Source organism: Morone saxatilis, unplaced genomic scaffold (genome assembly GCF_004916995.1).
Source record: "Morone saxatilis isolate NCDOM2014 unplaced genomic scaffold, NCSU_SB_2.0 Contig8, whole genome shotgun sequence".
Classification (NCBI taxonomy): domain Eukaryota; kingdom Metazoa; phylum Chordata; class Actinopteri; family Moronidae; genus Morone; species Morone saxatilis.
This window is the reverse complement of record NW_023340257.1, coordinates 23658297-23674468: the sequence shown is the minus strand read 5'-3', so window position 1 is coordinate 23674468 and position 16172 is coordinate 23658297. Positions and strand designations below refer to the sequence as shown.

Genomic DNA, 16172 nt, shown 5'->3' with positions numbered 1-16172 from the left:
ATTATAAGGCAAGATACAGAGAGTAAAGTGCTAGAAACCACCAGGGCAAAACCTCTTTTGAAGCCACTGCAGACTATAAAGCCTTGCAACACAAAGATGCTCAGATGAGAGGAGGAAAACACAGCTGAAGAAACAAAAGCTCACAATCTGGCACCCTCGCAGGTATCTGACAAAACAGAACCGTTTACACAGCTGAAGTAGCCGGCTAATCCCAAAACGCTTAAAAAGAAGGAACTGCGAAACAAGTGGGGCCGCTGCAGTCCGATGACACCTCAACAATTACAATGCACAAAGAGGTGAGGGACAATGGAAGGAGAGAGGTGGACGAGAGGGGAATAAACCATCCCTGACTAACAGTGAGTGTGTCTCTGAGGAGCCCTCAAAGGCTCGTAAATTCAAGCTCAAGGTCCACGGGAGCGAGTGCAGTCAGCGTGTCAGCACAGCAATATCTACCTCAGCTATGTGTCCACAAGCTCATCAGCAGGGCCAAGTCTGCACACACCAGCAGCTTCACTAACAAACAACAGCAAGCATTTGTTTTTTTGGCCGTCCAGTCAAACAGTCGAGAATTACACAGGAAATGGCAACAGAGCTTTGGTTTCATTAAAGGACAGCTCAATGATTAACTTGACGCCTGAATCAAGTAGGAGTTCCTGTATCTTTAACTTTAGTTAACTGAAGATGAAGCCAGCATTATAAATCGTATAAAATAATATCTGTTGGTTTGTTCTCTTTTTTCTCTGACTCAAAGGTTCATATTTGTGTTTTACCCAACAGGTGTATATTCAGGTTTTTGTTTATTACCACTTCAGTGCTAAGTTTCCTGTGCAAAAAGGGATGTGAATCTTCATATTTTATGCATGTGATGTTTTGTTACAAATGAAAATGCCATATCAAACAAAGAAAAAAGCTTTGTCCTTCAGGACGGCCATTGATCAAACCACAGGAATCCTCAGCGTGTGCCTTACAGTCAAGGCACACAGCAGCCACTATAAATTTCTCAATTTAATCTGGGTGACTGATCAGGAAAATTCATTGATTTCATCCATTAATCATCTCACAGAGTCTGTACAGTATCGATCAGAACGTCTGTGTGGTTAGGAAGGTTGAGTGAAGAGGCAATCACTGCAGAGGGGACAGGTCTTTGTAAAGAGAGAGAGTGCAGCCGAATAGATTTTGTTGGGGACATAATAATAACCATTATTTCCCCCCACACAATGCCAGCCAATACTGCCTCAAAATGGCCGAGGTTTTTGTCGCAAATGCAGGAGAGAGGGAGAGAGAAACATTCCCTGATAACCACTTTGCACTGCGCACAACAGTGCCAGGAGGAGATGTCTTGTTAAAATGTTTTGTCATGGTTGCTTCAACAGTGAGCAGGAACACTTGTGTTTACCCTCTGAGGGGGTGGGGGCTGTTTGCTTTGAAAAGGGTTGCACTGTTATCCGATGACACACAAGTCTGACACTGCAGGCATCAGTGTCCAGGGACAATAACTGGTGAGCCAGCAGGAAAACAGGACGTCAGGAAGGTAAGGAGTGTGTGCACGTGTGTGAGTGGGAGTGTTTGTACAGGCGCATCTACAATTTGCATCTAACTGGGAGTTTAAAGTGGTTCAGATCTACAAACCTGTCAAAACAAGACATTAAAAGACACTGTTGAGTGAGAACAGGGGCCTGCCTGCATCATAGATCTAGTATATGAGGGGGCCCATCCTGTTGACACAGGAAAAGCTGGAGTTTTAAAGGATTTCCCCATCTCTGTTTAGAAAATACTCCACATTATAATATACGGCAAACGCAGACACAGTGCTGGCTGTATACTGTTTGTGATCCATTGCAGAGAACTCCTGTGTGTCCCCCCCAAAGGTCGGGCAAAGAGACAGCTGTCTTTCATTTGATCTCTGCAGCAAACCCTGCTATAGAATTCTTGTAGAGCACCTCCCGGCCCCACATTGTTCAACTCACACCAACAAACTGCCATCAGTGCTCAAGAATGAAAGCAAGCTCATTAGGCTAATATAAAACTAGATCTGATATGATATCAGCCTCCATAAACACGTTTTAAAACATTTAAAACTATATAAAAACAAGTATTATGTAAATTCTCACATTACTGACTGCAATCAATCTGGTCCATTCCGCTACTTGTGTGCGAATCTAGTCTGAGAGGAGAAGTCAGAGCCTATAATATAAATACACAGTTACATCAAGCCAGATAAAATAGTGTAATCTATGAGCAGGGCTCAGCCATAAATACCTCATGTGAAGAGAGGACAAGATATAGGCCGAACAGATTCGCGTTTGCATGAGAAAAACACACTGGTGTTCAGACCCAAGTCCCTCCAACCTGGCACAGAAGAAACCAGTAAACATTTCACATTACATACCTCAATGTAGCCGGCCAGCGCTGGAACCACAATGCCCAAAATAAGGACAGATATCGCCGGGACTGAACCCATCTTCCAGGATCTCCGGTTATGCTACTGTAAATAACTTATATCCTGAGATCTATGTGTGTAAAGTGACGTCCGAGAGAATAAAGAGCAAACCAAGTCCTGGGAATAATCTGATAATCTCTCCCGGAGCGCGGCACGAGTCCTGCTCCGCTTGTTTTGTTACCCGAGCTCGACAGAAAATGTTGGAGGGAGACTGAGTGTCTGTCGGTGTCCTCTGGAAATGTGGACTGAGGGTCTGTGGCGGGGCTGCTCTGTCTCTGCTGCCTCCTCCCCTGTCTCCCTCCCTCCCTCCCTCCTCCGGTTCATCCGATCCACGCAGAGCGCAGCGCACTGCGCCACCGGGCGGCCGGCTGCAGCAGCATCCACCCTGATAATACCTGTATAATAACATCTGTTTATGAGCTGCTGTGGTGGAAGGAGCACATATCCACGGAAGATTAAAACTTTATGGCACTTAACTCCATTTCTTTTATAGCTGTCGTCAATGGATAGTTCTTACCACTTTTTGTTTTTAAACAGTTCTTCATGTTGCTTTGTTTGAATATTACTTGCTCTCCTAATAACCTTAATGCCACATGCACAATGGTGTAGACTATAAAAGTGAGCACTGATTGCATTAATGTAATGTATGTGAAACATATCTGTTCAATAAAAAGATTGTTGATAATTATAGTGCATTGTACTGGATTAAACTACCCAACAGTTCATAATGTAGTTAAATAAACTGGACCTCAGCCTGTTTCTCACTCATTGATGTAAAATATAAACTATATATATGTTATATACCACAGTGAAAAGTGGTCTAAAAACACTCCATTACAAGTAGAAGTCCATTATTCAAAATGTGTAAAAGTATTATCAGTAGTATGTATCAAAAGTTGCAGTAAAAATGTCTTATCGTGAGTGGAAGGTATATAAGTACATATTTTATTATTTGATTATTATCGATGCATTAATGTGTAAATAATAATTACTTTTTGTTGATGAATCAGCAGAGGTCTGTGCTGAATACAGTGCATCATATTTAAGAAAATTATGTTTTGTTTGTAAAATCTTAATCAGCATTTAGGAACTATAGCTGCCAAACAAATGAAGTTGTGTAAAAAGGTCCATTGTTTCTTTGTGAAGTACTTTAAAACTGTACTTAAGGTTCAGTAACACCACAAGTTAATTATGACAGCAGGTCTCAAACGTATGACCACATATAAAATCCCAATGGGTGCTGTTGTGTCAATGAATTTTCCATTTCAGTGTGAAACTTTGCTTTTTTAGAAAGATTTTGAAAAAGATTTGACACAAAAAAACATTCAATCAGCGCATACAAGGCATCAACTAATCAATATTACTTATTGGTGGATTATTTCAATTGATTGTTTAACCCATAAGATAAAAAATAAGGCAGGGAAAGAATCGGTAGCATCTTCTCAAAGATATTCAGTGAAGCAGAAACTCTTCACACTGGAGGAGCTTTTACTTTTTTTACTGTTAATATTTATGTACTTTTATCATGTAACATTATGAATGCAGGACTTTCACTTAGTAGTAGTCATAATGTGGTTATTCTGAATACTTCTCCCACCACTGCAAAGACGACAAAGACAAGCAGATGATAATGTGTCCAACAGTTAGTTTCACAGTTGTCATTTATCATCCTTTGGAGAATTTCCCTTTGACAACTGGGAGACAAATACAACCACAGCATGTTACAGTTAAAGACATTTAGCTCTCCACAGCAACATCACGAACAATCGGGCAAAAGCACAAGAAATGCTAATCACAAGGATATATTATCATTTCATATCACAAGGGTTTGTTTAGCAGAGGTAAGGTACCCCCAAGGGAACGCCTGCTTGTTTTTATTTTTATTTCCTGCAGAAAGAAACCCATTTGATACTTGTTATCTTTGTGAATTGGGCTTTTTATTCTTTTGCTGTACACACAAAAACATTTTTTATTTTATATGGAGAAAAGACTGAGTAAATGATCCAACAAGAGAAAACAATTTCTTTGTTTGAAGGCAATGTGAAAAAAGATTTAATTTTCTGTGTCCAATTGGCTGTATTAATAGGGCAATTCCAACACACACCACACCATCAGCCTTTTGTGATTTGATTATGTTGTTCCCAACTCATTTCTTTTCTTTCCAGATTGTCATTTGTATTTCTCTCTGATGGCTTATTGAAAAAGAAACATCATGTAAATGTTATCTTTGCTTCAGGCAGGGCACTCACAGTGGTTATTAATTTTTGAAACATCAGCTGTTAGACGTGTTAGAACGAGTTCAATTTGCACATGTTAAGTCTAATCTTGGGACATGTCAGTTTGATCCCAGGATACCTCAGTAAAACGCTTCTGGAAAAAAAGACAAAGAGAATTAACTTTTCATTTTAGCTTCCCAGGTAACAGAGGTCAAGAGAATAGGTCAAAATTGTCCATTTAACCTTTCTTAACAAGAAATGTGACAACAATGTGTGGCTCGTTTTTATTTAGTTAATTTATTTGAAGGTGTCCAACATCATTTTACTCTCAATAGAGCCTCGATTCATCCCAAACAATCATAATGTGATAAGTGCAGTATACTACACAGTAATATAATAAGGGTGCTCTACTCTCAGAAGGTTTTCTGACTTTCTAACTTACTTTTTAATGTTTCTGCAAACTGGGGTCCATAAACAGTGTTGGAATTGCTTGAACTGGGAATAAATGGAAAGCTGAGACACATACTTCAAGCCACCCGAGTCCAAAAAGTCTGAACCTGAAATGTAGTCATTATCAATGCATTAAACTCACAGCGAGCTCTAAAAATCCAACGATATCCATTAGATTTCCCCAAATGAATCCTCACAAAAGTGCAAACAGAGGTTCCCCAGAGCATTAACAGGCAGGAAACTATAGGAAGTGATTAAGTTTGGACACAATCACATTCTTTGACCTCCTTCAGTTCTGCTTCAGGATGTTTATCTGATAATAAGACTGAAGAGCAACTTGTGCTTCATTTTTAACTTTCATATTTGAATCAGAGAAACAAAGCTACAGCTAAAACTACAGGAGCTGAACTGCTGTGTGTTTAGAGGTAATTAATTCACGAGGGAGTTTGTCTACATTATGACTCAATTTTATTTTCATTATGAGGTCTGCATTATCAACCAGACCACAACAGGCAACAGCACATACTCTAATATGCTCTCACATATTCTCATTTAGCTACAAACATTTAGATTTTCTTTGCAGAGTTTGTAGTTAATCATGACTGTGCAACTATTATCCCTCTGGAGTATTCAGTGTGTCTGCCTTAAAGGGATAGTTTGGATTTATTGAAGCAGGGTTGTATGAAGTACTTATAGTCAGTGTGTTACTACAGTAGATGGCGGTCGCCACGTCCCCAGCTTGGAGGAGCAGACATTAGTACTTGAATGGAAGCGAAGCAATCTATTGCAGTGGAGCAAAAACATATTTAGCCACCTAAAAGAAGGCCCACCTGAAATTTAGAATATAACATACTAATATTCTAATGGGAAACTGAAATGGAGCTGAGTATGTGTACATTTCAACATGTAGATCCGGCGGTGTGTGATGTTGGACTAAAACAGTGTTCTGTAACTTTAATACATACTCATTACATCAGTTATATGTAGGCCTTTGTCTGTTTTAATGCATATTTCACCTCCATGTTCCTTGAAATTATTCATATTTGAAAATGCTATTATGTTTGCACTGATGCTAGTTTAACAAATTTAATGTGTAGTTTCTGGTTGTGGACACTCGAGGGTGATACATAATGTCCCCATCCTACTGTCAATGGTCCCATCTAACATGAAGGGAGCCGGGTTCTGACTTATCCTGCAGCCAGCCACCAGGAGGCGATCGAGATGTTTTCTCTTCACTTTTGGGGAGTTGTCATGTTCGTACATCTTTATATACAGTCAGAGCCGTTAAGATATAATCATTGACAGTATATATAATATACTAGAGGATATAATGGACTAAATCTACTTGAACCATCCTCTCTGTCTCGAAAGAAACAACCTAAACCTTTGATTACTGGACTTGATGTTGAGAGTTTTTAATCTATTATACGGCTGTTAATAAATGGCATTACATGGTGCAAAGCTTTATATTGTTAGATTGAAAAATTACACATATTTATCCTTATTGATACCTCTAAAGAATATAAATAATCAGTTTTTTCTATTTACTTGTGCACAAATGTGAACTCAACTGTTCAGTTTGTTTATCATATTTATTAAACATTGCTATTTTACTATATATTTATTATATCCTGCTTGTTTTACAGTTGCTTCCTTATATATATATACTGTCAATGGATGCTTCTTGTTATTGATTTATTAGATAGATAGAATTTAGTTATGGAGTAGACTATAATGGACGCTGAGAGTAGATGAGGATAGATCGATAGGGAGCTAGATGCTAGATGCATTTGATAGATAACTTTTACGTATTCCTGAGGGAAATTCAAGATATTATATATCCCCTTTGCTGCTGTAACACTGCAACTGTTGTGGAACTAATACAGGGACATCTTATATTATTGTTTAATTACTTTCTTTTTACAGAATTTTTTATTTATTTATTACATTACAGCATAAAGCAAATAACCTTTTTGGACCACAGGTTCAATTTAATTGGACGACTTCTGTGTGCAATTTTCTGATTGGCTGTCCTAAAATTGATCATTTAATTTCAACCACAACCAATAAACACACCGGCTGTAACATTATTAACTGCTTCAACATTTTAATATGTAACCCCGACGTGTGTATAATAAAAAATATGTCGTGAAGACAAGGTTTAAAAATATAATTATGTCGCTTTTTCTCCAAAGTAAACAACAACCAATCACAAGCCACGTCCGCGCGTGTTGCTAGGCAGATTATGTTAATATATGCAACGCAGCCATCTCTGCTGCTACCATTCTGAGGTAAGAACAACTTCCACCCTTTCCACAAAATGTGAGAAAACTAGGAATTGCCCCACGGCCACTTCTATCGCTCGACTGACAGACGATCTTTCTGTTGATATAAATTAAATGTGCGGGTTGTTTTGGCGCATTTACACCGGCATAAAATGTGTATTTTTTCCTCTCGGTCTCTTCGGATGTGGTCGTTGTTGTTAGTCCCACCCAAAATGGAGCCCGTTCTTCCTTGTTCGAACGGTTGACTTGAAGGGCTGAGCTCAACTAGAACGGGGGGACGGGTGGGTCTAACTTAAATAAATCGCGCTTTTACGGGTTCAAAACCACCTTTGGTAAAAATCGCCGATTGTGCTCCACGTCCTGAAGCACGACAAGTTATGTTTGGCTCCAAGGTCGGCCTTACATTGGGACTATATGGCCGTAATGCTAATGTCGCGGTGCAGTAAATGCCCGGGTTTCTATAGCGCTGGTTTTTGTGGTATGGTCCAGTTGGGACCGAGAACCTGCGGGGTTAAAATAGGGGGGAATTGTATTTATTATTGATTATACCAAGTACATTTCTGAATGAGTTCGGAGAGTCGTGATCTTTCACGGTGGTTTTTGTGCCGGGATACGGTTGTATTTAGACACCGTTTTGTGGGCGGCCTCGGGAGCAAACGTTGACCGCGTTTTCCCACGTAACCCCCGCTGAGAGTCTTGTGCTGTGACCGCTCTTGTACACCAAGTGACATGCTGGTTTATTTTGGCTTGCATGATCCTGACAGGGCTGTCAAAAAAAATAAACAATCAAAACTGTGTCTGGAGGCCAAATAATCTGTATTTTAGTCGATTTGAGTGCAACTTTGCTGAGAAATGGCTGCTGCAGTGCTTTATTGTTGCAGCTTTTCCCCCACACAGGCGTGTCTAGTGTATAATATGACTTTGATAAAGCTTTGACAGTAGAGGCTCCATCATCCATTCATGAGATACACATTGTTTATAATATACAGGCAGGTGGTGCGTCAAAATATGGTATTTGCAGCTCACCATGTTTCATTATTATTATTATTATTAATATTAATATTAATATTGAAATCAACCCCACTCCTCTTGTCTGCGTGCATTACAGGCGTCCCTGGCTGTCTCCAGAGTGAAGTGATAGGCGACGTGGTTGGCGACAGGCCTGGCACCGTGCTGCCATGGAGACCAAGCAGGAACCGTCCGCTGTGTGGAGTCAGACTGCCACCAGTGATTCAGGCAACGGCACACAGGTCCTCCATCCTGTCTGAACTGTCCCCCGAACTGCAATATTACAGTCATAAGCAACAGAAGAAGGATGCAGCACATTTGATACGTCAAAGGACGATTTAAGCATCTCACAATTTGTCACTTTTGTCACACATTCACCTTTCTAGTTAGAGTCTGGTTTTCCAAGTTTCTCTCACCATCAGTCAACTCTCGCTTATATTTTGTGTAGATGTGCTTTTTTTCAAAGGGTGAATTGCTGCTGCAGGTGGTTCAAAGCCTTCGTGTCTTGTTGCAGGTGCATTTCGAAGGCGGCACAGTGGCCCAGATAGTGTACAGTGGAGATCAGGCGGACCGGGGACAGCAGCAGGTGGTTTATACGGCGGACGGGAACTCCTATACCTCTGTAGAGTCTGCAGAGCACACGCTGGTTTACATACACCCTGCAGATGGCACTCAGGTAAGAGGGGGGAACTTATTTAGAGCACAGATATTTTTAACTGAGGTTTTTAAGCATTTAGATGACACTCATAACTAGAACAACTTGATGGAAGGGGGGTGGGGGGTCAGTGTTGTGTTCAAGGACGCTGTAGCAAGGCACATGGTGTTGTGTTGAAGTTAAGACCCTGCTGTCGGTCTTCACTGCCTATGTGGAACATTTTACAAATAAAACAGTATTAACCCTTGCAGGAGTTGTGTATAATTTTTACTTGTTTCAAATGTACAAAATGTGTAAAACTCCTAACATACACATTGGCCTGCAGTATTTGCTCACAGCACTGTGTTTAACTTTTCTTTCAGACTGTATTTGCGGATCAGCCGCAAGTGGCGTACATTCAGCAGGATGGAACAACGCAACAGGTACGTTTACCTGGTCCTGTTATGTTATTATGTAGCTGTAGCTGTAGCTGTAGCTGAACCAATGTAATCTCAATTGTAGGTCACAGTTTTGCTGCCAAGTGGACAGAACATGAATGCTGCCAACCTGCATGTTCTCAGTAATGTCGCTGAAGCTCCCCAAGCCATCCTGGAGCCAGTTTCCCAGGTGAGGACACATTGTGCTGTTTACCTTTCCCAACTGGGACATGGTGTTTGTCTAGAACATGAGCACAGATTACTTCATGTACTTGCATTGTTATTTTGTTGTCTAAAACTAAGTTGTCTAACTTGGTGCAGTTTGTATGTGAGATACATTGAGATAATCACATTGCAGATATAGTATAATGATATACAAAAAATCACATCAAATTAATGTTTCACAAGCACAAAAGCCTAATAAAATAACCAGTATCTAGGATCCAAAGATGCATTTATTTTCCTTTTTATATGAATTTCTGTTGCATTGTCACATGTAAACAAACCAAGCCTGAAGATGAGAACTTGTCAGTGTTTCCCACGAGGATAAACAGAAACAGTTGAGTGCGTATTAACTCTGTCAAATGATCAAACGCACACAGGAGCAGCTGTCTGTGTCCAATTCGCTCCCCTCCATGGCTGACATGGCGGACCCCCCCACCAGCCCCCTCGGGGCCACAGACTCCACAGACGATTCTGACGAAGATGAGGATGAAGACTCAGAGATGGATGACTGGGAACCTCGCGAGCCTCAGTCGTTCAACCCTCACAACCTCTGTGAGTGACGTTCTCCACAGTCTGTCAGGAGTCTTAATCGCTCATGTAGACAGCAGACAGATGTTGAGCAATGAGTCTCTTTCTGTGTCTCAGCTCACTGACTCAGCATTGACCTGATTTTTGCTGCATTTACTTATACACAAAACACACATAATAAGAGAACATAAAGTTGTAATATAGATCTTTAAAAAAAACAAAGATACATAAAAGATGCTGCGGCCTTTTGGCTGACGTTCTGATCTAATTCTGCACTACAGAGATGTTGTTTTTCTTGATAAGCAGTTTAATCAAAATAGTGACAGTGTGTCAGGGTAAATTAATATATTGTTAATGGAAAGCTGTTGTTATTCCAAGCCACTTATTCTATTTTTATACAAGTATTCAATGTTCATTTAGAAATTATTAATTCAAATCACATAATGTCTCTTATGTTGTCTGTATGACACATTTTAAGTAGAACAACAGCACAAAGTAGGGCAAAGTGAATAAGACTATAGAGTGAAATCAACAATTCTGTGACACCTTTTCAACAATAAAAAGCTTCATAGTGGTAGTATTTGTTGCAGAGCTTTTGTATTGGATTGTGCAGGTTTTCTATAGCAGGTTGACAATTTGACCACATCAACTTTTCTACATGTGTTGTGGTGATGCTGTCTTATTGATTTCTCCCTTTTGTGGCCTATCAGGGTGTGAGGAGTGTAATAATGCCAACCCCTCTGTGTGTCTGAAGCACGGCCCCCTGCACCCCATCCCCAACCGGCCGGTGATGTCCAAGGCCCGGGCCAGCCTGCCGCTGGTCCTCTACATCGATCGCTTCCTGGGCGGGGTGTTCTCCAAGAGACGCATCCCAAAGCGCACACAGTTCGGTCCTGTGGAGGGACCCCTGGTTCCTCAGCGTGAACTGCAGGAACACTACATTCATCTGAAAGTAAATCAGTGCTCTGCATGGCGAGTTTCTATGTGATTGCTATCAAGCTCTCTGTCGTTGTGCAGTTTTGAGTTTGGCCTAGAGCTGCATTGAGTAAAAGTACACACATCTTCTGTATTGAGAGGAGTCTCACATTTTACGTTAACGTGTGTTTTATAGGAAAGTGATGGTTGAATAAGAACAAGAAACATAAGTTGTGTGTGTGCAAGCATGTGCAGTCCAGTTTCACTCTTTCAATTGATCTCTAATCATTTTTTCTTGCTCTAAGCTGTGCATGCTGGATGCAGAGAAAGATGGAGACAAGTCTAACGACATGTGGTTGGACCTTTCTGATGAAGACAGCTGTAACTGGATGATGTTTGTGAGACCTGCTCAGAACCACCTGGAGCAGAACCTGGTGGCCTATCAGTACGGCTCAGAGATATTTTACGCCACCATCAAGAACATCCAACCAAAGCAAGAGCTCAAGGTCAGTCCTGTGTTGTGTATCGTATGTGGAAGGAGAGTGAACTGGTAAATAAAGGACATCTGAATAAGCTGTAGTCATTTGTGTGCTTAATGATATTTCCTTCTGCAGGTGTGGTATGCAGCATCATATGCAGAGTTTGTCAATCAGAAGATCCATGATGTTACGGAAGAAGAGAGAAAAGGTGAGGCGTATTATGTTTATACCATTACAAACTAACAGTAGTGGGGGTGAGTAGTCGTGGCTGTTTCTGGGCCTCACTTTCTGTTGTTTCCCTCAGTGCTCCGGGACCAAGAGAAGAACTGGCCTTGTTACGAGTGTAACCGGCGCTTTGTGAGCTCTGAACAACTGCAGCAACATCTCAACATGCACGACGACAAGTTGAACTCTGTTACCAGGTAAAACCTTGTTTTATATTTTCTCTTTCATTTCTACCACATTAGAGCTCATATGACCTGTTCGCGGTTCCTTTTCTCTCTCAGATCCAGAGGACGCGGTCGAGGAAGAGGCAGGAGGAGATTTGGGACAGGAAGAAGACCGGGACGTCCTCCTAAATTTATACGTTTGGATCCCCCAGTAGACGCTGGAGGTGACAAGACGACAGTAAGGGACACATTAATACGTGCTGCGTTGATTAATCGATTGAATGTGACTGACACAATTTTGCACATTTTCTCATCAGGCAAAATTATTATCTTAAAGGTTACACAATTAAATCATTGTTGGTAGTGGCAGCTCTAGTGCATGCAATATTAGATTCACCATAGAAAAATAAATGGAAAAATAATTTATACAGTTATTCAAAAGCAAAGTAATAACAAAGAAGCAAATGCTTCTGTCAAAATATTCATGAGGGTTGTCAAATATATTGAATCATAAAATGAGCAGCACAAGATTAAAAGTGTGCTACTGACAGATAACATAAAAGCAAATCTGAAAGTGTTTTTAAAACTGAATTACCTGAGCCTATAACAACATTCCTTTTTAATTTCCAATTACCTTTTTAATCAGGAGATGCTGGAATTGACGGAGAAGCCGCTGGAGGAGCGAGTGGAGGGAGCTCAGAACGGGCTGAAGGTGGTGGAGATGGAGCCGGAAGTGGAGGCTGTGACTGAGGCAGAGGGCCAGCTCATACCCCCTGCAGGGGAACCGGTCCCAGAGTCCATCACCCCGCCATCCAATACAGACCTGTCAGTTCCACTAAAGGAAGACCCGGCACAGAGCAGCCAATCAGACACCCACCTCACATCTCAGGATATGCGCCGTGCCAAGAGGATACGGGTAAGACTGGAGCCTCTGTGTGTTCACTGAAATATAACGGTGTTTGTTATTTGGTGTCATAATGATTTGCTTTACAACAGTATGTCTCTTTTCCTCAATGCGTGCTTCCCTCAAAGATGGATGTGCCGGTAGGTGGCATGGCAGAAAAACATGAGGTTCAAAGATTCCTTTTGTCATTTTCCATGGTGTTAGGATAATGCCCCCTCCTACACACTCCACTGCATCCATCAGCCTCTTCCCATGTCTCAGCAGATCCATGTCAACAACACTGTTGGCGTTTTCTGTTAGTACTTCCTCTCTTTCTCTTTTCCATCTCAGAATGCAGCGCTGCAGCACCTTTTCATCAGGAAGAGTTTCCGTCCATTCAAATGCACCCACTGTGGCAAGGCCTTCCGGGACAAAGACAAGCTGGATCAGCACCTGAGGGTCCACGGCCGCGACGCCTACGCCTTTTCCTGCCACATTTGCAGCAAGAGCTTCATGAGCGACTCGGCCCTGGAGGACCATCTGGTGGTGCACACGGAGAACCGCTCCTACTCTTGTCTCCTATGCCCAGAAACATTTGAAAGGCTAGATCTGCTCAAAGACCACGTAGGGGTACATGCTGTGGACGGCTGCTTCACCTGTCCTTCCTGCAAGAAGACATTTACTGACTTCCTCCAGGTTAGTAATAAGTCTCTTACAGGCTGATACAGTGCTTTTAGAACAGGGTTTGTTAAATCTGACAGGAAGTGAATTGTCAAAACCCTTTTTAGATGTTTAAAAACACAACATTCAGAAAGTGTATCCACAATTGTGCAGTTAACCTATGTATTCAACCTAATCAAGGCAGAAAGTAAAGTAGCCAAAAACATTTGGGAGGGTGATTTGGCCAGTTAGAAATAAGCAGCCTGGTTTAAAATAGTAAATTAACACATTTACTTTCTCTTCCTCAGGTGAAGAAGCATATCCGCTGCTTCCATTCAGAGAAGGTATTCCAGTGTTCAGACTGTGAAAAGGCCTTCTGTCGGCCGGACAAACTGCGTTTGCACATGTTACGCCATTCTGACCGCAAGGACTTCCTGTGCTCAACATGTGGCAAACAATTCAAGGTAAGCTGAAGAAAGGGAGAACTGAGAGATAACAGCTGGCAGTGTTAGTTTATAGATATGTGAGTTCTGATGTGACAATTCTTTTCCTTTTGTGACGTTAAGAGGAAAGATAAGCTGCGGGAGCACATGCAGCGCATGCACAATCCTGACAGAGAGGCCAAGAAGGCTGACCGAATCCACCGCTCCAAAACCCTCAAGCTGAAGGTGCCCACCACCGACTTTGAGAGCTTCATGTTCAAATGCAGAGTGTGCATGATGGGATTCAGACGCAGAGGAATGCTGGTGAGCAACAAAACTCACAGAAAGCTTTTTATTTGTTGCTTTTGCGTTCCAGTACACTGAAAGTAACATTTCTGGTTCTTTTTCTGGTTACAGGTCAATCATTTGTCCAAGCGTCATCCAGACATGCGTATTGATGATGTGCCTGAGCTAACGCTGCCAATTATCAAGCCCAACAGGGACTACTTCTGCCAGTATTGTGACAAGGTTTGTTTTCCCCATCCTGCCATGTGCACAGTGAAATTTTGAAAAGACATGTCATTGTTATTATTATTATTATTCCTAGTTCATTCCTTAAATCAAACATGCAAACCTGCACTTCCCCTCAAACTCTGAACACAAGCGTTCAGTATGATATTAATGAATCGTTCTGATGGAATGATCTCTGTGCAGGTGTATAAGAGTGCCAGTAAGAGGAAAGCCCACATACTGAAGAACCACCCCGGGGCAGAATTGCCTCCCAGTATCCGTAAGTTGCGTCCAGCTGCTCCTGGTGAGCCAGACCCCATGTTGAGCACACACACCCAGCTCACTGGCACCATCGCCACTTCACCGGTCTGTTGCCCACACTGTGCCAAACAGTACAGCAGCAAGGTTAGTATGAAGCAAAGAAGGTATATAACTTTTATAGGAAATATGCATAAACATTTATACAGAGTTGGACTAATAATTTACAATTCTATGTCCAAATGATAACTTTCTGTGTCCTTCTATCTCAGACTAAGATGGTTCAGCACATCAGGAAGAAGCATCCAGAATTTGCTCAACTTGCCAACACCATCCAGACTCCTCTGACTACAGCTGTCATCAGTAGTGCTCCTGCAGTCATCAGTGCAGATGGTACCACGGCTGAGGCTGTAGTGGTAAGAAAAAGTCACAAACATACACGATGAGCAATTCTGTGCAAAGGTGTCACATCTTGCCATAAAAATTTGTATTACGTAATAAAAAAAATGGTAATAGCAAAAGAAAAACCTACAGAAAACTTAGTATAACAGAAGCAAGAAAGAAGTAAAGGAAGGTCAACTAATGTACACCAGATATTCTATAATTGTTTGATTTATTTTCTCTACAGACTACAGATTTGCTGACCCAGGCCATGACTGAGCTTTCTCAAACGCTGACCACAGACTACCGCACAGCGCAGGGAGACTACCAGAGGATCCAGTACATCCCTGTGTCTCAGGCAGGAGGCAACCTGTCCCAGCCGCATCACATTCAGCTGCAGGTGGTCCAGGTGGCTCCGGTAAGATCCTGGATCTGATATAGGACTAAGATGAATTAGTTTTTTTAAACATCTATGCATCCCGGTAGACTGAACATCTCAACAACATCCCTTTACTCAATCACAGTTATAAACACATAGGATGTAAAATAACCATAGGTTTTAAACATTTCAGCAGACAAACTGTCTTTTTATTTTCTGTTGTATTTTGAAGATTTTGTGCAATTTCTCTGTCTCCCAGGCTTCCTCTCCACATTCCCAGCACCCGACAGTAGATGTGAGCCAGCTGCATGACCCTCATGGCTACAGCCAGCACTCTATCCAGGTACAACACATCCAGGTCACCGAGCCCTCAGGCGCTGGACAAGGTGCCACCCAGGTAAATCCTCAGTACACTGACTCTGAGGTTAGGTTGATGAGTAATTTATAACATGCAAGGACTTCATAACAAACATTGTAAGCTCCATAATGTTAAACTTGATAACACAAAAAATATATGATCTCTTCGCTTTCTTTTAGGTCACAGGTCAGCCTCTAAGCCCCACCTCCCAGCAGCCTGGTCAGGAGCTGAGCCCCACCCAGCTGACCCCTGTGACTTTAGCTCAGAGCCACACCCTGCAGACCAGCAGCACCCAGCAGCAGCAGCAGCAGCAAC

General features: G+C 41.7%; 2 protein-coding genes across 5 annotated transcripts in view; one reads left to right on the top strand and one right to left on the bottom strand.

The window, feature by feature from the left end:
* The window catches only part of aplp2 (amyloid beta (A4) precursor-like protein 2), a 53741-nt gene extending 51045 nt beyond the window's left edge, over positions 1-2696 (bottom strand). For 3 of the 4 annotated variants that reach the window (XM_035679845.1, XM_035679842.1, XM_035679844.1), the window contains exon 1: positions 2390-2696. In XM_035679845.1, coding sequence (XP_035535738.1) covers positions 2390-2461 — 72 coding nt within the window. In that variant the 5' untranslated portion in view covers positions 2462-2696. The remainder of the gene's footprint in view (positions 1-2389) is intronic. The other variant, XM_035679841.1, reaches the window with a different exon arrangement.
* Positions 2697-7703: 5007 nt separating this feature from the next.
* prdm10 (PR domain containing 10) overlaps positions 7704-16172 on the top strand; it is a 9648-nt gene continuing 1179 nt past the window's right edge. Inside the window, exons 1-21 of the mRNA XM_035679958.1 lie at positions 7704-8402; positions 8500-8641; positions 8914-9075; positions 9417-9476; positions 9556-9660; positions 10073-10247; positions 10934-11175; positions 11444-11644; positions 11753-11825; positions 11922-12039; positions 12124-12244; positions 12653-12922; positions 13241-13585; positions 13858-14013; positions 14116-14295; positions 14389-14499; positions 14686-14886; positions 15012-15155; positions 15368-15538; positions 15759-15896; positions 16037-16171. Coding sequence (XP_035535851.1) covers positions 8570-8641; positions 8914-9075; positions 9417-9476; positions 9556-9660; positions 10073-10247; positions 10934-11175; positions 11444-11644; positions 11753-11825; positions 11922-12039; positions 12124-12244; positions 12653-12922; positions 13241-13585; positions 13858-14013; positions 14116-14295; positions 14389-14499; positions 14686-14886; positions 15012-15155; positions 15368-15538; positions 15759-15896; positions 16037-16171 — 3180 coding nt within the window. The 5' untranslated portion in view covers positions 7704-8402; positions 8500-8569. The remainder of the gene's footprint in view (positions 8403-8499; positions 8642-8913; positions 9076-9416; positions 9477-9555; positions 9661-10072; positions 10248-10933; positions 11176-11443; positions 11645-11752; positions 11826-11921; positions 12040-12123; positions 12245-12652; positions 12923-13240; positions 13586-13857; positions 14014-14115; positions 14296-14388; positions 14500-14685; positions 14887-15011; positions 15156-15367; positions 15539-15758; positions 15897-16036; position 16172) is intronic.